Source organism: Streptopelia decaocto, assembly GCF_964273445.1.
Source record: "Streptopelia decaocto genome assembly, chromosome: 3".
NCBI classification, from domain to species: domain Eukaryota; kingdom Metazoa; phylum Chordata; class Aves; order Columbiformes; family Columbidae; genus Streptopelia; species Streptopelia decaocto.
The window spans coordinates 110,965,212-110,992,005 of NC_138656.1; the positions used below are offsets into that span (position 1 = coordinate 110,965,212).

Below are 26,794 nucleotides of genomic sequence, written 5' to 3' on the forward strand. Positions count from 1 at the left end.
AAAATATTTTATTATACTGAAACATACTGCACATAGATAAGAGCCAATGGTTATGTTTTATCTGTCCCGCTAAACTAAAATACCCTTACCATATTTTTCATTGTCTTAAAAAGGAAATACTAATAGAGATAAATTCATTATAAAAATATATATATAATGCTTTCTATTTATTTTGTTCTATATTAGAAAGGCAAATTTGAGGACAGTGATATGGCTTAAATTTATTAATATTCTCCCTCTGGGGAGCTTGTCTCCACATCTGGATAGAACACATGTGGAATGAGTTCAGGAATCTCTTGATTGACAGTTATGAACCTGTGACAGCAGCTATCAACTCACATTAGATGTAAATTCAGCATGTTCACTCAGAGTGCCTGAGCCAGGGAAGAAGAGAGGTAGTTTGGGATGCCCATTCTACCATGTTTTTTCCTGCATATTAAAATTTCTCTCCTCTTTATTCCTCTGGATAATCCCAGGTTTGTCCTCCCTTGTTTTAACTGTTGCTATAGTAATGACCAGACCGTAATTTTATCAAAAAGCTGTGATGGCTTCTTCTTTAAGTTCAGGGAGAATGGAAGGACAGTGACTTCAGAGAGCAATTCGGAGTTCCTCCATGAGGACACCTGCATGGAATCACCTCCTGGAGAAATCTCTTTCTCTCCACTAACTACAGTGGGAGCCCAGGAAGACTTGGCTGGTAAAAAAATGACACGAGTCCTACAGCATCCAAACCTCTGACACTCTGCAACCTCCACGGATGTCTGGAGCTGCACTCTCGGCTATTTTCAGTCATTTGCTGTTCTCCCCAGGGCCAGAGGTGCACAGTGTCCAGTGTTTGCAGTCCTGCAAGCTGGCATTTGAGCAACAACAAAGCCAGCAGATTGTCAGGCTTAGCTGGAATTTCAGTATCTCTCTGAACTACAGAGGGACTGTTATCTATACTTAACAGTTCCTGGTTATAAATTACTGAAACACCAGTCTGGGAGGAAAGGGCTGCTACAAAAATGCACAGGATAAAAGCAAAATGACCTTTCCAGTGAGCTGAAATACGCTGTCTAAACTGACAGGAACAGCATCTTTTCCTGCCTCAGAGCATTTGTTGGACACTATTTACACCTGCCACGTGTGCAACATGCTTACCATTTGCAATTATGACTAAACTGGCCAAAACTGTAATTTGTTGATACTAAAATAGTAGTAGACAATCTGTAGTGTTGTGTCCTTGTCCACATTCCCTGTATAACCCAGAAAATTTAAGGCAACACTATATTGCAACTGCACTGTTTTGAAAACATCATGTTGAGCCTGTGCCAGTCAAAGCTGCTGCTCACTATATGATGGTATGTACACAAATGAGCACTGTGACTGCAAAGAAATCTGGTCAGTTCTTGCTACCACCACTTGAGCTCACTGGGAATTTGGGCCAAGAAGACATCCTTGCATTTTAAAAATATATATGTTCAAAAAAGACTTGTATCTTGGTTGTTGATAGATTCATTTTCCTGGATATACTGGAGAATGTCCACTTCACTCATTGCCTGAATGCTGTTTTCCTTCGGCTTTGCCAGTGGAGATGGATTAGTGTTCCTGGGGGCAACTGTTGGCTTCTGAGGCAACGGTGGTTTTGATGGTACCTTAGGTTTTGGTTTGGAGGTTAAATTCAAGAGTTTCTCTAAATCATCTTCAACTCTGGAATGAGAAGAAAACATCAGTAACCTTTAGGGAATTTCTGAACTGCTTCTTTTTTTGTGTGTAAGAAAATGTATTCTTGCAAAACCCAAAACTTTCTGCAGCAAAGGATCAACTTTGATGAATTTCTCTTTTAGGAAGAACTTTCCATAAAAGTTGCAATGATGTTACCAAAATAAGAAGTGTCTTTTTATAATGTGATTTTTCAGTTCACTATGCAAGTTAATTAATTTTACAATATGTTTTCAAATGTTTAAATTAAATGCAATTTGCAATTATCAAAATAAAAATAACTTGATTTTAGTTTGGGAAAAAAAAAGCTTTGGATTTGTGACAGGATGGTTTGCTTCCCCTTCATCCCCATCCCCCAAGACTAAGACTGAGCATCGTCCATGCTCACTCATGAGAACCTGGAAAATCTAATGGCTTTAAAAATATTATATTAATATTTGCTTTCAAGAAATCGAAGGAGTTTTACTATCTGTGGACATATACAACAACTATTTTTGGTGGCTATTTCACTAGGAAATCCCAAAACACCTGAAACGCTTCAGTATGTTTTCTACCTGGATTGTTTGACCTTATCAAAAGCTACAGCATGCTGTGTTCAACTCTCTTCCCATCAAAGCTGTTAAAAGATACTGAGAGAGACTTTTAAACTGATAATCTTGTGACTTCAAGAGGTATCTGCCTTTGGGAAGTGAGTATGTGAAGGAAAGGGAAAGAAGGCTGTGACACATCGCATCTCTAAAAGATGTAGTGGAGATGGCAAAGTGAAAGTTACCACAGCTAGAGAAGTCTTTGCAGGCCACAGTAATTTCTGCTCTGAATCAAAATAGCCTCTTGTTTTGGTCCTTTGAGCACAATGGTCAAACAAAGCATCATGAGGAGTAAACGCAGTTGTTAATTTCCTAAAGGTTTGATTGATAAATAATTGTTAAGCAGTCAAAACCCAACCAGCAATCCATGTGTAATGGATTACCAGCAGTCCTGTGTAATGATGAGCTACAGAAGTGAAGCCCCTGATAAAAGGCAAACCTGAAATATGCTTACAAAACACACGGCTTCCAAAGGTGCCACCCCTAACTGTGGCACGCAAAATCAAGAAAGCTAAAGCGTAAGAAGTGCAAGCAAAAACTTTTACATGGGGGACCAGGAGCCAAAGATTAAGATGTAATATGTGGGTATCTCCTTGCCAAACCCCAGCTCTAGTGTGACACACTCTACGACCATAGCATCTTAGGCAGTGAAATGATTTAACTGTTTGTTTACAAGCACTGATACAAGAACTGCTTTTATCAAGCTTCAGTATCAACTGAATCAGCCCATTAGGCTGTAATGGTGCCAGCTGTCCAACTCCCTCTGCCCCAGCCAAAGGGCAGTCTGAGAGGGAACCTACAAATGAACTAGGAGACAAAATTAAGGTGAAGGAGCTATTTCAAAGGGACTGCAATTTTCTTGAGTGCTAAAATTCCCTTCAAAACTTGTAAGGATAAGAAAGTCTGATCAAATGATTCTTAAAAAACCAAAAAGGCACACATAAAGCCCATCCTCTCCCTCTGTCTCTGCTAGAGCACTCCATCCAGAGGTGGGACAGTCCTTCCATGGTGTGAACTGTGGGGTTGTCATCTGCAGGGACAGGAGTTGGAATTGATGATCCTTGTGGGTCCCTTCCAACTCAAGACATTCTGTGATTCTATGACATTCTATAATTCAATCCAGGAGGATGGGCTGGATGCTCTCTGTTGGCCACGGCAGCCAGAACCATCTCGTGGCAAGTGGCAAGGAGCAAATGGAGACGTGACTAAAGGAAGAGACAAGAGCTGTTTCTCTCTGGGAGGATTCTATTAAGCTCCTCATTTGAGTCCCTGGAGACTGGAAGGGGTTTGTTGGAGTGGCTCTCCAGCAGCTCCACTCAATGGAACAGGACAACACACAGGGTGTCTAAGGAAGGTGCCTTCTTAGCTTCTTCTTCTTCTACAAGCCCCATAGGTAGGCAGTCCCCGGAGCATGAATGAGTCTCACCTCATTTCATGTCAGGTATTTTCTGGTCCTTCCACTCATTTGTCTTTTGTAATTCGTATTTTCCTCACTGCCAGACAATGAGGCTGTCTTGGAGGCATTATCCAGACCCCTTCGAGGCCACTGTTGACTACATGAGACTGTGATTTTTCCCTTTCTCTCTTTTTTTACCAGTAGCCTTAAGAAAGATATTGTAAATACTTCAGCCACACTGGCAGAAGAGTTGGTGGGCCCTTCTACAGACAGTTAAACTAGAGTAGGCAGTGAAAGCAAAGCTGAGCTCTTTCATAATTTGGGAAGCAATTGATTAGAGTAACTGGCCAGAAACATGGGGAACATGATCAACAGAAGAATCAGATACTTTATTACTCCATACCTAGTGCACTTTGTTTGAATGTTAAAACCACAGGGACTTGAAGAGCTCCAGCACCCTCAGCTAAGGATCCCACTGTTATTAAGAAAAACTGCATGATTTCAAGGGTTTATTTTTTTATGTTCATCCTTATTAAAAGCTGTGAGGAACTTCTGACTGCACCGTCCAGGCTGAAACAAACTATGCTTACCATGAACTGGCCATACAGTGAACGAGGACTACCCTGGAATTTCTGCCGAACAGATGATCAGAACCCTGCAAAGCCATTCTTGAAGTCAGAACTTTTTGTGACTTCCAAAGAGAAATTAAAAAGGATCAGTTTAAACCACGGGTAATCTTGTAAAATCAACTGACTGAACACTGATATCTACTCCCAGGAAACACCTAAACAGACCAACTGGTGGACAGAGAAGGGTCACTGTTCCAGGGCTCTGCACCTTGAACTCTACCTCGTGGATTTTGTGTTCCTGCAGGCAGCTCCTGCTGTTACCTCAAATTTCATGCCCCAAGTAATTCTGGAAATTATATTCTCTTCCACTTAGATAATAAAATTTCCGATATCTCTTAGTTTCCATGATTCCCTATGTGTGTCATATCCCACTTAACTTACAGAACACCTTGTCAAGTGTATTCCTTTCTCCTGAATTCTTCATCTACATAGAAGAAACGAATTTAATTTAAGCCCAGGCATTTTTATTTGCTGCAAACTCTGATATCCAAGAGATATCACACCTGTGATCACATTGCCAAGACATGTTCTTGTTCTCTTTGCTGCGTAATAAACAAAACATGTTAGGGCTGGTATTTCTGAAGCCTAACTTTCTTTAGCTGATCTGATGCTTCCTTTCTTGGCATAAACAAATACTGAATGAATGAGTGTCCATATCATAAAGTTTTGATCATAAATAACAGAAACAATAATAACCAGATGAATGATACACACAGATCATATGGAGGAAACATGACTTTGAACTAGGTCTGCTGCCCAGAAGGGGCAGCAGAAAACACAGCTCATTAACCTGATGGGATCATAGAGCTTCCCAAATTCTCTACCCCTGTGTGGCTCTATACTAATTTCTGTACTAACCACAGCAACAAAACCGCTCAGCACAGTCATAAACACCCCCAAAAATGCAGTCCACTAGGTTGTAGGGTTTTTTTTGGGGTGGGGTGGGTTTTTATGATAGTGTGCTTTTAGGCCAAAAATTTTACAGATGATTTTTTAAAGTCTGGAAGTTGATCATGTAAACCTCCTTTTTTTTTTTTTTTGTCCTGGATTTTTGAAAGACCTTGGTTAGACAGAAATCCTTTACAGAGAACAGAGCAGATAGCATTTGTTCTTTGTCTTAAAACTCGCTTTTCAGTGCTGCAGTGCTAGGCAAACTGTTTGATCCACTGCCGTTTGATCATGTGAGACACAACTGTCTTTGGAAAACTAAAGAGGTAAAATGCAAAATGCCTCAGGCAGAGATAGAAACAAGGACTTCTGTTTCTTAAGAAGCAAATGAATCATTACAATGTGTAACTACCACCATGTTTAACTCCAGACTTGAAGGAGGAAGAAAAAAAATCAGGCAACTATTCTGAAATAACAAGGAGATTAAAGGAAGAACTTTCCCACCCCCACCCTCCATCTTTTTATAGACAATCAGGCATGGAGTCCACGTAAGTAATCATTCTCTAATTAGTCTCTTTCTTTCTCTGTAAAGGAAAAGCAATGCCACATTGTTTAAAATTCCTGCCATACTGTTGTGCTGATTCAAAAACTCTATTGGTGGAAAATCTCATTGTTTCCAGACACAGAAAGTAATCAAAACCCTTTCTGAAGAAAGGATGTCACAAAGCCCTGTGATATAACTGCTATCATGTGGACTTTGAGAGAGTGAACGAATTCTGACTTGGAGACAGACACAGCTGCCATCAGAACATCAGCATTTTAGATGCTGCTTCTCTGAACTCTGTCCTGTCTATCTGGACAAGATCTTTGGGACAGGAATTACTATGGGCATGCACGGCATCTAGCGTGATGGGGACAGTGACCTCTGCTTGCTGGGAATGCTCTAATGAGGAGAATCAGTAATGAAAGGAAGAGACAAAAGACTCCCATTAATTTGCTGAACTATCCAAAAGGATCATACTTGAAGCCAGGTTATGCAACTCACAGCAGTTCTTGCAGAACAGACTTTTATCCTTCCCTATCTTATTATCAGTGTCTTTATTTTGTCTGGTGTTGATTCCAAGTACAAGAGACACCTTAGTGAAGCCTTGGGGAGAGGTGTAATGTCACATATATGACTTGGGAAAATAGCTGTGTCCAAAACCAGGCAGGAGGCTTTGAAGCATCTGTTGACCATCACTTCTGCTATGGTCATTACAGATAGCGTGATGTCTAAAAGGGCCATAGAAATTACACAGGCTGGAGTTAACCACAGGAGGGTGAAGCGCAGGGGGCTGTGTGGGAGGTATCTCCCCTCCTGTTCCTGCTTTCCCCTGCCATCCATCACAGGTAAATTCATATTGGTACTTTAACAAGTGCTGGGGAATACGTCTGGACACTGGAACATCAGAGTCTGTACTGCTGAAATGCTAGAAGAACCACTGCCACAGCTTTGGTCTGGGACAGATTAGCCCTCCTCAAAAAGCTCCCAGGCACAACACGGAGCTGGTGCAGGACAAGGACATTCCCAGCTGTGCGCAGTCACCAGGCTCATGAGTAGAGGTAAGTCCTACATGCACATGTCCACGAGAAGCTCTCTGAGGGGAACAGTCTACTGGTTAGATCACTCACCCAGGAAATGAGACAATTCAATTTTTACAATTTGAACCAGACAGCTGGTTCCATTTTTCACCAGTCTGAACAATTTCAAGCCTCTGTCTCTTGCTTCTCTAGAAAGTGTAATTTGGAGGGAGTCCAGTGGTGGGCCACAAAGATGATGAGGGGTCTGGAGCATCTTTCTTATGAGGAGAGCTCTTATGAGAGAGCTGGGTCTGCTCAGCCTAGAGAAAAGAAGCTGAGAGAGGATCTCATCAATGCTTATAGAAATCTCAAGGGTGAGTGTCAAGAGGATGGACCAGACTCTTTTCAGTGGTGACCAACGATAGGATGAGGGGCAACAGGCACAGACTGAAGCACAGGAGGTTCCATCGAGTACGAGAATAAACTTCTTTCCTTTGAGGTGCCAGAGCCCTGGAACAGGCTGCCCAGAGAGGCTGTGGAGTCTCCTTCTCTGGAGATATTCAAACTCACCTGGACACATTCCTGTGCGATCTGCTCTGGTGAACCTGCTTTAGCAGGTGGGTTGGATGAGGTAATCTCCAGAGGTCCCTTCCAACCCCAACCACTCTCTGATTCCATTCTGTCCCTCAGTCACCAGGCAAAGGCACGGGTGGGGCAGGGAGGAGCAGGCAGCTGTTACCCCCCAGCTGAAGATGGCTGTCAAAAATGCAGGTAACCTGGGGCATGACAGTTGAAATCTGGTGACTCTCAAGCCTAGCAAATGCATCTCTTGCTACACTAGGAGAGACCAGGACTCTGGGTCACTGCATTATTCTATACAACACATAAGTGTTCCTAGGGGTGGGGCAAAAATTAATGTTTCCTGTCTTGGCAAAATCCTTTCTATTCTGTTGGCCAAGTTTACTTTGTAGCTCTTCCATTGTTTGTAAGTAGCTTCCCTACACATCACAGGACAAATGCAATGAACAAAATAAATTTTTGGAAACCGTCATAGAAAGTGCTCTGGGCAGCAAAGAAAACCCATCAAAAACTGTTAGGAAAAGAAGAACATATTTGTTTACAGAAAGCCACTGCAGCCAAATCAAGGCTCCTTCCCCAAAGTCAGGTCACAGCAAGCAAGAGAAACTGCCCTGGAGTGGTCAGGAAATGTCTGATTCCATTGTTGCAACCTCCCCTGCCACCTGTCCAACACCCAAACTACCCTCTGCCCAGAAGATCTAAAGTTAAACCCCGTGGAGATTCTCAAAGCTCTTCTCCCACCTATGGTGCAGCTCTCACATCCTCAGAACAGCAAATAAAGCATTTGTCATCATTTAGTGCTGGAGATGGTGTCCCATATGACTCCTGGCTAGTCTGAAGATGTAAGTGTTGCTCTCTGAATTCAGCATCCGTTAATGGTCTCTTAAATGAAGAACATACAAACTTTTTCTGCTTCAAGAGTGGAAACACGTTCTCAGTAAACCTGAACCTAACAAATCTTCTCCAGAAGCTGTATGGACTGAACGGTGTTTAGAAATGGCCATTGTCAGGATGCGGTTTCACAAAGAGCTTCAGCTTCTAGTAAGTAACTCCTGAAAGGGTCATCACTTGCATCACTGATGGCGCAGCTTGCAGCTGTAAATACAGATAAACCTGCAAATCCAGGCAAAATTCATCTTTTAAGGGTATGGGCAGGATGATGCAGCTGTAGCACAAAGGTAAGAGCTGGACTGTCCCTTTCAAGACCAGAAGTCTTGTAAGCCTGAGAAAGAACACATCAGGTCTGCCATCACAGGGCAGAACTGGGATCCTGCCGCTGACACTGGTCTCGGGACTGGAAAAAAGACAAATCTTATGCTGACAGCTGCTTCCTTCCCATTCAACTCCCTATTCATTATCAAAGGTGAAGTTAATTAAATCTCTCCTAAAAAGCTGCTCAGACGACTGCGATAATTATTTCAGGCTAGGATGTGTGATGATTTATGTAATTCTGTGGGCCCACAGAGCTGCTGAAACATTCACAGGATCAATTCTAGCATCGGTTCTCCACAAAAGCCTGATCCATCACACCAAGCAGGCACAATTTAGATTAATGAGGCAGAAGAGGTCAACCACAGTCCTGCTGCATGAAAACTTAATTTGCACATCTGTGGCCACTGGGTGGATGGAGATGAGAAAATAAGATGGTATGAGAATGCATGATGAGAGAGTTTGCAGGATAGTGATTTCTGCAGAAGCTGACTTCTGTCTCTAACTTAAATGGGAATCAGACCTGAAGAGAAGCTTTGAGAGTGGGGGTAAATGGCCAAACACATCCAGAAGGCATCTTTATATGGTATGATGTGACCTAGAAAAATGACAGGAGAAAAGAGAAGCTGGTCCCAAGGATAATTCTTTTTAACATCTGGGAAAGGGTTGATCAGCTACCATTTCATCTCACTGCAGCTGGCCACCTTGCACCTTGGAAAAGTCAAAAGCAATGGTACCCAGGACTTCTCAGAAGAGCCTGCGGTTTCTCCATATCCCTGTGGTGAAAAGATAAGCCAAAAAGACTTTGTTATCTATCCTTCCCTTTCTCAAACCACATCCCATGAAGGAAGAGTATGATGTGTTCCTTTCTGTCTGAAAGCAACATGATGGGGCTTGACCTTGCTGGTTCCTACCACAGCAATTGATCTCTTTTCCAGAGGTTCTGGAAGGACATGCAAGTACAGTGCTCTACAGGCATCTCACTCATATATTATGGCAGACCTAGTGGGAGGAAAGAGTGTCTATATCTACAATGCCAGTGGTTAGAGTGAGGTAGCTCACCTAGTTTCTCCATCACCATGACTTAATATTCGTTGGTAGGCCATGAAATTAGTAACCAGTAAAAGGCTGGTCAATGGTCGGGAAGAGGGAAGCTATTTGTTTGAATGGACATGGGCATTTTGCCATAAATCTTTCATTACACTTACAAAGCAATTGGTTCTTCTCAGAGCTCAACACTTGTCAACGTAAAGTAGGTAATTCTATTTAAAATAGTAATTCTCGTTTCATTTAAGCAGGTACCCACAGAGAGCACAGTCTTCAGTTTGAGAACATTTATCATATTCTCTTCTCCCTCATGTTGTGACAAGCACAGCCCACGCACATTTTGCAGACTCATTTGTCTCCATAACAGTCTCTTCCTTGGGAGTTACAAGTCACTGCTGGGGATTCTCTGCTGTGCTGACAGCGCTGTGGTGATGCTGCTGTTACAACCACACAGGTACCATAAAGACCATGAAGGACTTGGTTGCTCCTGTGCTGTGCTCTGCTCTGAACATCACCTTGTCCCATCTCCCCTTTGGAAGGAGAAGGTTCTGCCTTAGGCTGTGTTCTCCTATCCCTGCCCATGATTCACTGGAAAGCACATTTTCCAGTAAGTCAGACGCTTCTCAGATCTACCACATGCATGTGAGCAGAGCATGTGGCTCATGCAGATGCACACTACCTAAGTCAAGAGCTACCACATCTGCATTGCTCAGCTAATCCATCTATGGACAGCAAATATATCTACCTACCACAGACCTGCTGGTGCATCAAAGCTCAGGCCGGTCTTAGGTCTTGACAAAATATGCCCAGGCAATTTACAAACAGGTGAGATGAAACAGTCTACTAGGTTAAAACAGCATTGCCTCTGCTCTTCCTCCTTTTAACAGCTGTTAACGGGACTATCCTTGGGAATAGATTTAGGACCAGGCTGCTCTTTTCTCCTGTCATTTTAACAGTAAAGCCCCCAGTCACCTAGTAATTCAGTCCACGAGCTCTCTACGATGTGCAGATAACACCGTGAACTAGGTTTATTCAGGAGATTTCAGAGGGCATTGGGCACCTGAACAGGCCCATCTGCCTGTACCTCTTGAGCAGCCAGGAGTTGCCTCTGCATTCCCATAGCAACTTTCCCATTGGACTGCTGCCATGATTTTCTGCTTCATTATGTGTGTTCATTTCCAATTGGACCTTGATGACTTGTCAACTACTGAAAGCGCTGGGACAATTCAAGAATAAATGAAAACTACTGGAATTGAAAAGAAATGGAAACTTTTTCTCATGGGTTTCTGTTACCATCTGGGTGTGCTGCTAACACTGATGGCCTCAAACTGATCTAAAAAGATGGTCTATTGGTCTCGGCACAGACTTCAGAGACCTTTCTCTACCACAGTGGAAGAGAAAACATATAATCCGAAGGACATTAACCTGACAGATGGAGAAACTCTCTCCTCTAGTGGATATTAATACAAGGACCGCATTGAAATGGGTGCTTCTCTTCTAGCCATATAAACAATCTGGATCAAGCACTATGTGCTGAGATTGCTAGCAGAGGTAAAAGCAAACCCAAAAATATTGCAAGCGCTTACGTGTTTGTTTGCTCCCAATATACCACAGCCCTAAACCAGGTCATGTCCTGCCTCATCAGCTTCTATAAACATCAGGTGGGCTGTCAGGATGAAATGCGAGATGGCACCCAAACCAATTTAACCTCTGTTTAAATTAAGTTAGGCATTACTGCTGAGACAGCTAGCACTTCTGCATGCACAGAAAGCAATAGCTGCAAAATTACCAGCTTCAGGAGAGGTCTGAAACCACACACAGGTTCTCTCTCCTGGGTTTAGTACCTGCTGCAGAAATCATACATCCTAACAGGACCTGGCTGGCGAGAATTAGCCATGGGAGCAGGTTGGCCTCATCATTCAGATGCCAGCCTGAGATCCAGAAGGTATGAATTTGACTTTTTACTGTAGCACAGATTCGCTGGTGATGCTGGTCTCTCTGGTTGATCTCGTAAGCATTACCAGAGCAGGCAAACTAGCCTTCTGGGAGAGATGTCAGGAATAAAACACATTAAGTGATTATATACTCCAGGGTTACACTAACAAGTAGGTAGGTAAGTGTAAGAACAAGTACATTATGCATTCCTGTAACTGTGAGCTCCAGTCCTCCTTTCCATTAGATTAAAAATTAAATGCAGGGTGATTAATGAGAGTCCTTTACAACAGTAGAGGTGGGCACAGGATTCCTCCTGAAGTGGGCACTGAGGTTTGTGAGCTACCAGCAGAAAATCATTCCTCTTGTTGCAAGAGGCAAGAGCCCCTGATTTCAGCTTTTAAAGCTGAATTCCTCTGTTTCTTTACTTCTCACTTTTCACCATGGAGGTCAGTTTTCACTCCCTGTGGATCACTTGCAGAAAGTCGAAGTGTCATGTTAGAAAACAGGGACTAGATGGCATGCCTTAGGCATTCAAGACCCTTCTTCTGGAGTCACAGAATAATACCTTGCACGCTACTTTTCTCAAAGGGTCCTTCTCATTTCCTTTTTAATGTGTTTGCTTTCCAAGCTTCCTGACACATATCTTACCTCTACTTGTAAATACAATTACTGATTCACAGTTAGCATTCAAGGAATTTAAACTTTGCCCTCAAATTCTTTTGTTTTGAGGTTTAAATGACTCCTCAGATCACCTTCATCCTACAGGACAGATTTGAGATGCGTACCTCAGCAGTTCCTCAGTGTCCTCCTCAGGATCTGTGTTCAGCACGGGCTCCCTGTGCTGACAGGCCGCTGGCAGCAGTAGTGAGTCACCCAGTCTTACCGCTCCACCGAGGTCTGGATCTTCAAATAATTTCAGATCTAGAAAGGGGAACCAGAAAATGCTGTAGTTACATCATGCTATGTAACACAATACCTGCATTAACACCAGCTGGTAAATCTGGCTGCTGGGCTGAAAAAAAGGATCACGTAGACAATTCTTTTTTTTACAAGGAGTTCCAGTCCACGAAGTGCAGGGCTACTCTGCACTCTCAGGACTCGGTAAATCTGCTTTCTTCTTGCACTCAAAAGTAGGTCACGTTATTCTTGTTAGTATGGCATGAGTGACTGTGGGACCACCAGCTCCCAAAGAACTATATCCCAGCCCAAAATCTCAACAGCGAACATCTGTGCAAACTACAGGTCTTAGAGATTCTTTCTGAATGATTTTAGATGATTCTGCCTCAGCTGAAGATTTGCCTTGACATTCCCAAGTCATTACTTAGCTGGTATACTCTGTATCACTACATTTTAAAAGCTCATTTATGCTTTAGAGAAAACTATCTGTATATAAAAATATAAACCGGATTTACTCTCTTTCATCTTCTTCCTGGGACCAACTGATGAGAAATCTTTTTCTGGGCCAAAGAGTCCTTCATCTGGATCTACTTCCTCTTCAAAAATGGTTAATTTGGGTTTTTCTTCCTTGGTTGGAGGAGCAGGAGCAGATACCTTCTTTTTTTTTTTAGTTCTGAAAACATGCGAGACAAGAAAGTCAGCTGCAATTCTTCATTTAACGTGGAAGATTTACGGCTAGAAAGTCTCAAAAGTTGAAAATAGATGGAGGTTGGGAAAGGATTAGAGAAAGGTACATGGACATCTTTTAGCTGCTGGCAGGAACAGGATATTGAGCTGGAGGGACTGTTGGTCTGACATCACCTACCTGTGCTCATGTTTTGTATTCTCAAGAACTATCAGGGAACCCAATGGGACTGGAAGAGCAGGGCTAACAATACTGTGCTGTGCAAACTACCACCCAATCCCATTTATTTTAAGCAGTTCTGCTCCTCCAACACAGAAAGCTTAAAATAAGAAAGAAAAAGCCATTCATAGACAGACAGAAAAGGGACGGCTTGAAAAATAAAGTGCAGGTTGGACCATTGTACTGATCCCTTTGGAAAGGTTTTAAAAAATCTTTTGTTCCTTTATTTTGCCAGCGTCTGCTGCTGTTTTTGACTGCTGCATAGTCCTTACATCAAGGTGTTAGACACTCTCCTCACCGTCCCCAGAGGGACACGATATGAAGACTACATCACCTTTAAGCTGAAGCAAGCAGGGACTGAAAGATACTTGGTTGGACAGACTGCTATTTGCAGAATTTACAAATGTCACTGAGTTCTTTCTTGAGCCAAGGAGAATATTAGCTTCCTCTAAATTTGGTCTTCTCTAAAATTTGACAGTGACAAAGTTAATTTTTAGGCTTCTTCCCAACTCGGTGGAAAAAGACATCTCCACAGGACAATTAATCCCATCTATTTTGAACACTGATATTTGGATGCAATTAATCTCTGAAGATCTCCTCTCCTCCCGGCTGGAGAAGGAAGCTAAAAACTAGCTTGGATTAGAGGCCTCATTTGCACATGGCTTAAACAAGGAGAGACGAATCCCCTTCCAAGAACAGAGTGAAGAGCCTGTGCCTCATGCTCTCATACCGAGGAGTCACGTTCCACCAGCTGAAGCTACAAGGCAGCTCTCGCAGCAGGGCGGCTTAAGTTGTGAGGCAAACCAGATGGCACGAAAAAGAACATTTAAAGAACAGGACAGAACCCTTTGGATGAAAAGTCCAACTCAAACTAAGCTGAAAGAAAAGCATTCCTTAGGACAGCATGTCCTTCCTAGAAATTGCCAAATTTCAGAGATCTTTACTCTTTGCAGTCATGGCCCTGCAATTTCTAAGGCAGCCCCTTTGAGGGCCTCTTACAATACAAGATCTGATTTCCTTTGCAGAGAGCAGGTCAGGTTTCAGCCCAGAGCAAACTCAATTATCAGAACTTAACATGCCATAGTCATCAAAAACTAAGAACAAGGTCAAAAGATTATACATACATTCCAACTACATTAAGGAATCTTGTAAAATCCTCTTCCGATTGCAGCTGCACACAAAAGAGTGGAGTCCAGTTACTTCTAGTTACTTTTACAAGTTTATTATCACCAAAATAGAACTCATGGATGATGTTACCTTGCTACCACCACTTTGTCTCTTAGCAATGGGAAATGCTGCAGTTCAAATGCCAAAGAGGAAGCCTCGTGCAGAAGTTAAATACGGCCTTATTTGGAAATATATCCTATTTGATATACTGCAGTTGTCAGTGACTAATTTACTGTACTATTTATGATACAAACCTTCTTTTTAAAACAGGAGAAACCTTGATGGCTTTCTTTTTTTCACATTTATTTTCATTATGGATGCGACTTCTGAATTTGAGCTACTTTTGAAAGGTCACCTCTAAGGAACTGTCTCAAACTGAAGCATTTGTAAAAGATCCTTCTTCCAAAACCTGACAAAATCTAAAGTTATAATATGTACGTGCCAGGTTGCTTTCACTTAGGATTTCTACATGAACTCAAATTCATTGCTTTATTAACTAAGAAACCTATCACTCAAATGCAGCTAAGTATCAAAAGAAAATTTAAAAAATGAGAGCCGTTATATTTAACAACAGCAACAGAAGAACAGTAAGACTAAATCTTTCACAACAGTCAAATTGTTTAAAAATAGAATTAGCAGACACAACTAAACCCCATCTACTAGGGAAGAAGCAACCTTTATTTGTATATTCATCCCTTGTAAATATTCTTTGAGAAGTGAATGATCATATAGATGAGGATTTGCCAACCTACGGAGTGCCAGAAAGTCTTCGACATGATCCCTCGTCCATCCAGAGAGTTACAACAGCTTTCCTGATGCATAAGAGCCTGTTATGCCACAGGTACTTATATACATGAGCCAATACATTCCCAACAACAGCTCTCCACCCCAGTGAAGTTAACAAGGAGTTACTAATAGTTAGCTAAAGTATTTGCAGCAGAGTATCAGAATGGTGGGAAATACTGAGGAAAGGGAAGAGAACCGTAAAGGGTGTGATAAAGAACAGCCATGTAAAACAAAATTAATTGAACTGAAAGGTCCTGGTAATAACTTTCTGTTTAGTCTACCCACCAAACCAGCCCCCTTACACTGGTTCACTTTCTGTTTTACCAGGAGACTCCATTGGCAGCTACAGGGCACGGGGCCAAACCCCCAGGGCTTGGCTGCTACCAGTAGGAACTTGAAGTTGTTTTTCTGCCTTCAAGTTGTTTCCCCTCACTGCCCTTCTAAGGAAGCCACAGCTATTCTGCCAAGTAATTCCACCAGACCCATACAGGGACTCTGCTGAGGTCGGTCTCCAACTGGGAAAGCGGGTTCCCACGGTTCTGTATTTAGCTGTGCCAGCCCCGGCTGTGCACTGAGCAGAGGTTAATGGGTGAGAAAGGCTGTGCAAGAAGTTTAGGAGCTTGTCTGAGGTTCTGGTTTCCCCATCAGCTTCAGCTGGGCTGTTTGTCTGCCTGCCCGCTCATCCCGTCTGTACTTCTGCCACCTCCCCACGAGCAGGGACCGGGGGCTCAGCTGGAACTGGGCTCATCGTGAAGCCACACGCTGGTAGGTGTGCGGAGGAGAAGCTGCAAGGACAGTTAATTCAATGATCACAATGTGCTAGGATGCAGTAAGACGGTGCAGGGATGCAGAGGCTTTGGGGAAGACAAAAATGAAGGAACACCTAGTCTCCCAAAGCACTACTGTACCCAAGACCTGCACTTCATCAGCATCTTCTTTGTACATCACACTCACAACCTTGGCACTTGACATTTTCAAACTATTGGCATCCAGCTGGCAGAAGATGACTCGTGTCACTGCTATTTCTTTGTTGCTGAAACAAGGGAACCCTGGAAGACCACTCTAGTGAATTTCAAAAATCTTAACAAAAAACAAACCAGCCCTAAAGATGATGTATCCTTTGTTCAGCTGAACATATTTACCCAGTTGAGCTCACTCACTATACGTGAAGCACTATGAGAATGATTCCAAAACACTACCATCTTCTGCTCTGAGTCCAAAAAGGAACCGAACTGCTCATAAATGACTGTAGATAAAGACAAGCCTATGAACTGACATGGACAAAACTGGATGATCAAAAATTACAGTACATGAATCCACCCAGTCAGGCTGCTGGCGCACTTGACAACCCAGCTGGGATCCCTGGCTCCCAAACGATTCTCAAATCACCCCTGAAAATGTCAACAAACCCCTGTATGCAGAAGGCACTTCCAAACTTAACTCATTTGTGAGCGCCACTCTTTCGTGGTTGTTTGCCGACACAATGTAGGTCACTTGTTTGGCAGCCTCCATGTCTCACTGGCCCACCAATAATGCAGATAAACTGTAGAAAACAACCACAAGGATGATTAAGACACTCCAAAGTCAGAACATTTCCAGACCTGCATGTGTGGCAGTTGTATTTTGAAATATTGGACCTCCAGACCTAATGCTTGGTGACACAGAGCTTAAATCAAAGGGCATGTCTACTGTCCTCAATACAGACAGCAATCCTTGATCCTTGCTCAGTACTGGGTTAAAGAGTGTGTGTCGTTATTCAGAATAAGTGTAATCCCAGCGCACAGACAAAAATCTTCAGAATTTATTATTCTGAAAATATGACTGTCTCTTTTTTTTATAGAAATAAGATCATGCTCCATGAAAGGAATGTTGCGGTAATACGAAAAGACTTATTCAGAATGGACATATATTTTAGGTGTCCATGGGATTTTACAAGGAAAGAGCTCACTAATACAAACGGACATCCCACCTCCCGCAAATCTACGTTCAGGCTTCAACAAAAGAACTACTGCTAAAACAGCAGCAATATTAGCACATCTTCTTGAAAACCAATTCTGAAAAAACAAAGAACCCCCACACTAGTCCCTGCAGAAAACAAAATGTCATCTGCTGCTTTCTTTTCATCCAACAGTGCTCATTTTCCAAAGCCGCCTGATAACAACAGACAGGACAAAGGGAGTCATTCTCATCCGCTTTGGGCAAGGAAAGCCAAATAGAAATTCTAAGCCCGTCAGCTCCAGGCGGCCTGACTGCTGAGCGTTCAGCAACCGTGACAAGTGCTGGCCGCGGGGATCTTTTACCTCACACAGTAATCTTTGTCTTGTGGACATCACAGTAACTTACAGTGTTTTAAATGGCTCTGGCATATCCCAAAATAGGATAATGCATAATAGATGGAATAAATCTCCTATTAGAAGTAATTTGGAAGACAAGCAGTCAATTGCAGGCAAAGTTTCTGCTGCTGCAGCCCATGGATTAGCCCAGCCTTGGACTATTGTTCCACCAGATCAACAGATGGAAGAAAGCCTGAAGGAACAGAGTTCAGCTCCCATCGAAGGACCTGCTTTTGTGGAGAGATTTTTCTGAAGGGGTCAGCACTCAGGAGAACCTGTTCTTCCTAAAAGAAGCCAAGCTGTTTTCATAATCTCCTCAAGCTTTCTGATTACATCCTTTTTCAATATAATTTGAAAAGAGATGACAAGACCACAGACGGACAACTTTTGTTTAGTATGCAGCTCATTAGCAATAATCATAGAAACATTTCCTAAAACGTTCTCAGCTAAATAACTAATAAATCAGACAGGCACTCTCATGCCTGGCAAGGGAACGAGGGTTACGCAGTAGATTGCAAAGAAAGAAAATAAACATAAAAGAAATTTATTCATCATTTTCCTTCAGTTTTCTAGACTAAACCAGAATGTGAGACTTGCTGAAAGAAGTTAAGGACAACAAAAACCAAGCTCCAAAATATAATAATGACTAAATTAAACCACAGTAAGGACACAGGTCCAGAACAAGAAAGGCATAATAAAGTTGCCAATAATGATGTGAAAAAGCCAAAAATACTCACTAGTATTTTAGATTTCATCTGCAAAGCAGCAGAATGCTATTTTCAGGCTTTTTGACACCAGTGAAACAGTTCTTATCCTAATACTCCTGTGAATGATGCACATTTTCAAATATGCAATACCAGATAACACGCACTAATGTGTTTTGGAAAAAAGCTGGCCAAGTATCTTTCTGCACCCTGGATGTAACTACTCAACACATTTTAGAACTTCAGGGAGGTTACAGAGGGCTAAAAATAAAGCTGTTTTAGAAATTAGAAAAGCTAGAAAAGTACAACATGAAGTATGGCCTGGTGAGCATCGCCTTGATGCTTGGTAAAGTTAAAGAAAGGCAGATAATTGCATATAATCAGTAAGTAATTAAAAAAGCATTCATTACTAAAGTCCTGCTGGAATCACACTGCTCTTTCCTTTTTATGAGCCTACAGGCTTGGTTAATAATGGTATCTTATCCAAGGGCTGACATTGCAACCCTGAGACTTCCCACTGTTTTCTTCTCCAGCAGGACCAGCCAACGGCAGCTCCTGTGCTCAAGCTCCTGTGGACAGGGATCCCACTGAAGCATCTCAGGTACCTGATGCTCTGGAGAGAAGGAGTCGGAGCTATTAATACCTCTGCTCTAACTCAGGCACTCAGATGCCTCAAGCAAGGAGGGGGCAAAACCAGAACATTCTCTTTTTGGTTTTTCTCTGCAACTTTGGTGGGACGAGGAGGAGAGAATATTATGTCTTGCTGTTCAGCCTATGAATTAATAAAAGAGTTAAAAGGCACGCATGATGATGGCAGCGTCAGGGCTTGAGGCATATCAGCTTTTTTATAGCCCCAATTATCTTTCTATATTTGTATTTTGGTAAGACTTGATTTCAAATTTAAAAAAAATGAGAGAAACATTGATTTTTCCTCTGTTTCCCTCTTCTGGGGCACCTTCTGTTTTCCCTGTGACTAGTCCTTGCAATTTCTGCCCAATATGATCCTGTTTCCCCTTTTCATTCAATCCATCTCTCCAAATTTCTGGTCAGTATCAGGCACTTGTTCCACCTCCAGAATCTGCAGCTTTGCCTTATTCTCCACACTGACAATTATAATAGGTCTCCTCATCATCTTCAGCCCTCTTCTCCTCATCTGCATCATCCTCTTACCCTCCAGAGCTCTATTCTGGACTCTTCTTTTTCTGCTTTAACTCTAAAGATTACTATTGTTGGTCAAATTGTGCTTTTGAAAAAGATCACAGGCTGCAACTGAAGGAGAAACAAGAAACTGCAATGGGAAAGAGGGAAAATGAGGAAGGGAGGGTAAGGAAAAAAAAAGGGATGAAATTAAGCAGAGGTAACAGCAGACAAGTTAGCAAAGAAAGAGAAAGAGATGAGGTTGAAGGTGATTACAAGTGATAACCAGCTATAACTACTGACCACAGAAAATAAACAAGGTTGTTTACCAGTCAGTTGTCAATAAAAAATAAAATTATTGTTAAATGTTAAATAAACATAAAATCTTTCTGGAGAAAGGAAGCTTTACCAGGAAAAAAATAGGATGAACAGTTTGGACTTAACAAACTCTGCCAGACGTTACTCCTTCATCTGTTTTCTTTAAGCTCACTATCCAAGCCTTTGCTATCAGGCCTAGCTTTATGTTTTGACCCTATAAAAATTACACTCTCAAGAAAAAAATCCATTCCTTACACTAATTAATAATTGTTACAGGTCTGTAGCTCCAAAGAAAACAAATTCTTGGGCAAGTACTGTGTTGCATGCCTGTAAAGTGATGTCTACATGCAGTATAACTCAACAATAAAATGTGTGACACAACAAGTATATAAATATGACAACTGAATTAAATCAACCTCCCAACATTGTCCCTTTATGAGACATTCTTCACAAAATGTCCTGAGCAGCTTCACAATCAAAGTCAACCAGGCTGAAACAAACAGGGTGTGAAAAAATCTAGATAGCAAGCATGTTATGAGCCACATGCTCAACAGTTTCAGGAGCAAACACAAAAAAGAACCCTCACAAATAAGGAACTGATGATACTGAAAGTATCCAATGTTATGGTAAGAATTCTTAAAACTGGCAAGTAAAATTGAAGTGACAAATGCAAATAGCAACCACTTTGGAGCAGTGACTGGCTTCTTCAACACTGAAATGGAGAAAAAGTCAAACACACACATGGAACATAGCATTGTAGCTTCTTGCTAAATGTATTTAAATAATTTCTGGAAAAGCATTGAACACATCAATAGCTGATGCCTCATTTCCAAAACTGCTGGGCACTCACACCTCTAAATCACAGAACCAAAGTCACAGAATGGTTTGGTTTGGAAGGGACCTTTGAAGATCATTTAGTCCAACCCCCCTGCCATGGACAGGGACACCTTCCACTATTCCACTAGACCAGGTTGCTCAGAGCCCCGTCCCACCTGGCCTTGAACACTTCCAGGGATGGGGCATCTACAGCTTGTCTGGGCAGCTGTTCCAGTGTCTCACCACCCTTATAATAAAAAATTTCTTCCTTATGTCCAATCTAAATCTACCCTGTTTCAGTCTAAAATTTAAAGTTCTAAAGTTGTCCTGTCACTACTGGCCTTGGTAAAGTCAAATCAGCAGGACCTGCAACTGCTTGGTGCCTCCTCCCAAGGACAGGCAGCCTGACTGTTCCACATCTACTTTATAAAAAGGTTTCATTTTGTGTTACCTAATCTGGCGAGGGGTCTGGAGCACAAGTGTGATGAGGAGCGGCTGAGGGAACTGGGGCTGTTCAGCCTGGAGAAAAGGAGGCTGAGGGGAGACCTTCTCACTCTCTACAACTACCTGAAAAGGAGGTTGTAGCATGGAGGGGGTTGGTCTCTTCTCTCAAGCAGCAAGTGATAAGACGAGAGGAAATGGTCTCAAGTTGCACCAGGGGAGGTTTAGATTGGAGATCAGGAAAAAATTCTTCCTGGAAAGGGTTGTCAGGCACTGGAACAGGCTGCCCAAGGAAGTGGTGGAGTGACCATCCCTGGAGGGTTTAAAAGGCATTTAGACGAGGTTCTTAGGACATGGTTTAGTGCTAGTGTTAGGTTATGGTTGGTCTCGATGACCCTGAGGGTCTCTTCCAACCAAAATGATTCTGTGATTCTATGATCTTTACCTCCTCGCAAACAGAATGCCATCACATCCAGTACCATCTCCTGCCACCTATGTCTGACAGCCTCCCAGCCTCATGTTGTGGTCCTCAGGAGAAGGGCACTTCACCTGTAGTGCCACCTCATGTGAATTCCCGCATCCAAAAGCCGAATGGGCACAAGAACCCAGACTGCCGGTACAACTCTAGTTTTTATCTGCCTGTGAACAGAAAAGGCTCAAATAAGTAACTTGCACCAAAAAACCTCTGGCCTCTCTAATCTAAGAGGCTCCGTGTAAAACCATCTGCAGGGCATCTCTCTTTATTTTTTTGCCCGGTACCTCCACAGACCCACTCCCAACCTACAAAAAAACTCAGCAGACTGCCAATGATGTTCCAGTCTAAAATTTTGCCTGACATACCTGTCACACCACATCTAGAGAGCTTATGAAAAGCCAGAGCAGGGCTGGTTACCAAGGCAGTGAGCAGATTCCAGCAGTAAAGCAGGATTTGCACTGAGAGGCAGAACTGCTTCGGAAGCGCAGGTTCTCAACCGCGCCACGATTCAGCTCGAGGAGGGAAGACAGGGCTAAGCCTGGTTCCCCACTGCTTTCCTTCCCCACATCTCGCTGTTCAGAGAGGCCACTTCTTTTCTCTTGGCTGCGCTGTGGGTAAAACAAACCTCTCACTGCAATACAGATGGCTCTGCGGGAAATAAGATAGAGAAGGACACATTGAGATGATGTCAGAGCTACATGAAACCGCTGCTGCAGACACAGCCCTGCGCTCCGGCTGCTGCCTCTCCTGCTGATCACGAGATCAAAACCTCTTCCATGAAAAGAAAACGTGGCTTTCCTGCCTAGAGGTTTGTTGTTGTTATTTTTTGTAACAGAGGTAAGAAAAAATTGCTCTGGGTGAAATATTCCCCAGGCCACGGATATGCACATTGCACAAAGCGACTCCACTTCTGATGTTGGAGACGTTGCTGGAGGTCAGGCTGTAGGAACAGTCACACCAGGGAGCACCGGAGACATAAAACTCCCCCCTAAGCAAGGCACCGAGGCTCTGCAGCGCCAGCTGCCAAGGGGCTGCTTTCTGCTTCAAGCAGAAAAAAAGCTGACACAGTTCCGCATTTTTTTAATTGGATTCCTATTTATGTTTTTATCGCTAACTATCCTGACTTCTCAGCACACAAGCTCTTGCAACGTAAGTAATTTCAGGGGCTGGGCACTGAGCTTGGGACACACAACAGCTGGCTGTCACATTGAATGGACGGGTTCAGCAGGGTAAGCACTGAGAGCCCCTTGCAGAGCACGGCGAGGTCAGGCGCCGAATCGCAGAAACCTGGTAAATGCAAGGAATCTACGAACACATGACTAAAAGAAGAAGAAATAAGTCGTCTTTACAAGTGTTCTGGCTTATGCATGAAATCCAGCTCAGTGCCCGTGTTATTTAATAGCCACGATAATATTCTAAAATCGTAATCAAAATCATTCCCCTCCTACTGGAAAAAAATCTCAGAGTTCAGCTCACCCAGAGCAACACTTGCTATTCCCACAGCGCTCTTCAGAGATGGCAGATGGATGATCTCAACAAGGCCTCCAACAGCACCTCGTATCCCCAGAGAATTACAACTTGACACAAGTGACATGAGCCTGCAGATTCACCCAACCAACTCACTGCAGACCCTGCTCCTTGCTCCTGCTTACCCACCTGATGATCCACGACCAACAGCCATCCCCCTTGGGGCCGGCTGGATTAGAAACACTGAGCATTCTTGTGCTGCAAGGAATGCAGCCGGGCAAGTGGATCAGGGAACACACAGAAATGCTGGTAAACATTTCAGGCTCCCAAATCCCAGACAAAGTGACACCTCAGGCCTCTCTACGGACAAAAAGCTGCAAGTGGATGCTGCTGTGCTAGCTCAAGGAGAGCTCTCTTCAGGCTTAGCTGCTGTTGACTCATGGTCAAGTAACCTCATTGGGCAAGTAACCTGATCATTTGGGCCAGTCTGCTGACTCACAAATCCTAAATGGACTCAAAGGATATTAAAGTTACACCATTTTATATCAATGGAGAATCTGGTGAAATTAAGACACGTAATAAATCTGAGAGATGAGAGAAATTAACTGAGGTTGGGTAAGGGAAATCTTTTGTTAATAAACAGGGAGAGCAGGAGTTATTATATATCACTAATCTGTGTCAGTGGGGGGGACTAGTGAAAAAATGATGAAATGATGCTGATGACAGCAGGGGAGTAGCAATTACAAGTAACTGCACAATGTTTTAAGCTTCTGCTCCCTGGTGTTAACAGTGGCTGTGGCAGTGTTGGAGGAAAGAATGATGATTTCGCACGGAAAACACACACTCAGGCCATTTCAGGATCTGTAACCACAAGGAGAAATGCTACAGCAGACCTTCCATGTGCCACACGGATAAGGCAGAGAACCAACATCACAGCGCCAGTGTGGTTGTAAACATGCAGTGCATCAAACACAGCCCAAATGCCAGGTGTTGATTCATGGGGCTGCCTTGTGCCCCTCACCAAGCCCGTCCACGCTGCCCACCAAGCTCCTACCTGCAGCTCCTGGTCTCACTTTCATCTCTGTTCATCCTCCTTTGCACCCCCAGGGGAGGACTCTGGTACATGCCTGGGGTGTCTCCAAGGAAGGGAAGGATTCTGAGGCTGCCCAACTTCACACAGCTGGCAGAATTCCACCACAAAGGTGCCATGAGCACAGGAGGCAGCACACACCCCCCTACCCTGCTGAACAAGAGGGCTGGGGCAGGACTGTATCCATACTATGGAACACCTGGCCTTGCTCTTCTCTTGCTCTATATGGTGTCCTGGAGCCACTATTTATTCCGCCTCTGATATTCAGTTCAAAGTGCTTGAAATAATGTGAGGGTTGAGCTAGAGCTCTGCAAAGTCACAGCCTGAAATGGAAGGTGCTTGTGACATGCTTTGGGCACAGAACAAAGGCATGTGGAGGTGTTTGAAGGAGCCAAGTTTGATGAGATCCTGCCAGAGGACTGTGTACGGAGACAAACTTCACAGTATCACAGTATGTTTGGGATTGGAAGGGACCTCAAAAGATCATCTAGTCCAATCCCCCTGCTGGAGCGGGAACGCCTAGGTGAGGTCGCACAGGAACATGTCCAGGCGGGTTTTGAATGTCTCCAGAGAAGGAGACTCCACAACCACCCTGGGCAGCCTGTTCCAGTGTCTGTCACCCTCATTGAGAAGAAGTTTTTTCTCAAATTTAAGGGGAACCTCTTGTGTTCCAGCTTGATCCCATTACCCCTTGTCCTACCATTGTTTGCCACCGAGAAGAGCCTGGCTCCATCCTCATGGCACTCACCCTTTATATATTTATAAACATTAATAAGGTCACCCCTCAGTCTCCTCTTCTCCAAACTAAAGAGCCCCAGCTCCCTCAGCCTTTCCTCTTAAGGGAGGTGCTCCACTCCCTTCATCATCTTCGTTGCCCTGCGCTGGACTCTCTCCAGCAGTTCCCTGTCCTTCTGGAACTGAGGGGCCCAGAACTGGACACAATATTCCAGATGTGGTCTCACCAGGGCGGAGTAGAGGGGAAGGAGGACCTCTCTCGATCTACTAACCACCCCCCTTGTAATACACCCCAGGATGCCTGACTTGATACAGTCTTCTCCATGTCACCTTTTGGAAGTGGTCCCTGCGAGCGGTCCTGGGTACCAGGCCCTCCCAAGGAAGAACAGATAAGCAGAGAGCAGAAAGGAGACTGTCCTTTGCCATGCTGTCCACTTGTCTGCAGGGTTTAAAGATACCTTGGCATCCTTTATAATATCCATCAGTAGCATCTGCCTTGTGGCACAACAGCACCATGATGGCTCCCCTTCCGTGGGCAATGGTGCTGTGCTGCCAACAGCTGGCAAACAGCTGGCAGACCAGGCAAGTTCCTCCATAAGAGTAAGGAATACGACTGGGTTACATCTCCCACCATGTCCCAATGGCCACATAAACAATGCTTATTGCCAACAGACTGAAACTTTTGGATAGACCCCAAACACCCCACAGCCTTTCAGAATTCACTCTCTCCACCTCTACATGGCAGGGCACACTGGAACTCTTCTTTCACAGATCGGGAATGAAACGCGGTTCTGAAAACCAGAAAGTGAGCTGCCTGCAGCCTAAACAGGATGTCTTTGAAACGAAGAATTGAAACTAATTCCCCTGAGGCCTTGGCCAGCAGCTCTGGACCACACGCTTCTCCTTCCCGCTTGAGCACCCTGCATTGTGTGGCACTGCCCTTGTCTCCTGGCAGCACCACTGAACAAATAAAAACAACTCCAGTGAGGTCAGGGTTTGCTGTAACAGCCCCTGAGGGGAAAGTGAGGGTAAGACCTCAGGAGCCTCCTAAGAACCCATTTGCTTTCTTTTTTTTCATATTACAAGAACAGTGGGGGCCATGGCTCTGTCACTCACAGCCAAGACAAGAAAGATGGATGACTCCCAAACAAGTTTCCAGGACGAGACTGTTATACACAGAAACTGCCTACGCTGGCAGATAACCCATCACAGAGATGAAAAATGAGATGTCTTTAGCAAATGGGTCTAGATAATGTTGTAAGGAGGTTTTGAGGGCCTGACACCTTGTTTTGTGTTTAACAATGCCTTGAACAATGCCTCAGATGCTATCACAGACAAAAAGCAATGTAGCAAGGAAGAGCGAAGCTTGGAAATCTTCCACCCAAGCCACTCTGACCAGTTTGTGTACCGTGCCAAATAAGTAGCAGTTATAACAGAAAATCATGGTTCAGAGAGCAGACCTCAGAAAATAACCTATACCAGCAAAAACCCAAGTCAAGACCTTTTCCCAGTCAACTGACGCACCATGGCTCACACCCACATGGCCAAACTCTGTGATATTCCAAAACAGGCTGGCTGCACCCGTCCAGACCTGGGCCCATCACCCAAAAGGGTGCTGGCTGATAGGAGCCACAGCACCGGCTACACACTTACTGCAAAATGCACTTGGTGTTTTATGCTCAGGGAGCATCCTTAAGTGCCAGACATATGCTCAGCACCGTCTGTACCAAGAAAAACCTCATTACAGGGCCCCAATGGCTCCAATCCTGACTCCTAACTGTACAACTTCTTCGAGCTGTCCTGTTGACAACCAAAAGCCAGCATCTATACTAGCAAGTAAACATGGTCAGGGCTTGGGCTGAGATTACAGCACACAATAGCGATCTTGTAGAGGTTTTAGCATGCTTCCTGGCATGAATTCGGCCCAGGCTAATTATTGCTTTCCCAAATGATGCCTAGACATAGTTTAGGGATCAGTGCAAGCTCGGGGCTC

The 26,794-nt window shown here is 43.6% G+C and overlaps 1 protein-coding gene across 1 annotated transcript in view; it reads right to left on the reverse strand.

The window, feature by feature from the left end:
* Nucleotides 1-1,299: 1,299 nt before the first annotated feature.
* HS1BP3 (HCLS1 binding protein 3) overlaps nucleotides 1,300-26,794 on the reverse strand; it is a 52,514-nt gene continuing 27,019 nt past the window's right edge. Inside the window, exons 5-7 of the mRNA XM_082048846.1 lie at nucleotides 12,944-13,101; nucleotides 12,317-12,452; nucleotides 1,300-1,689 (exon numbers count right to left, since the gene is read on the reverse strand). Of these exons, the coding sequence (XP_081904972.1) occupies nucleotides 1,461-1,689; nucleotides 12,317-12,452; nucleotides 12,944-13,101 (523 nt within the window). The 3' untranslated portion in view covers nucleotides 1,300-1,460. The remainder of the gene's footprint in view (nucleotides 1,690-12,316; nucleotides 12,453-12,943; nucleotides 13,102-26,794) is intronic.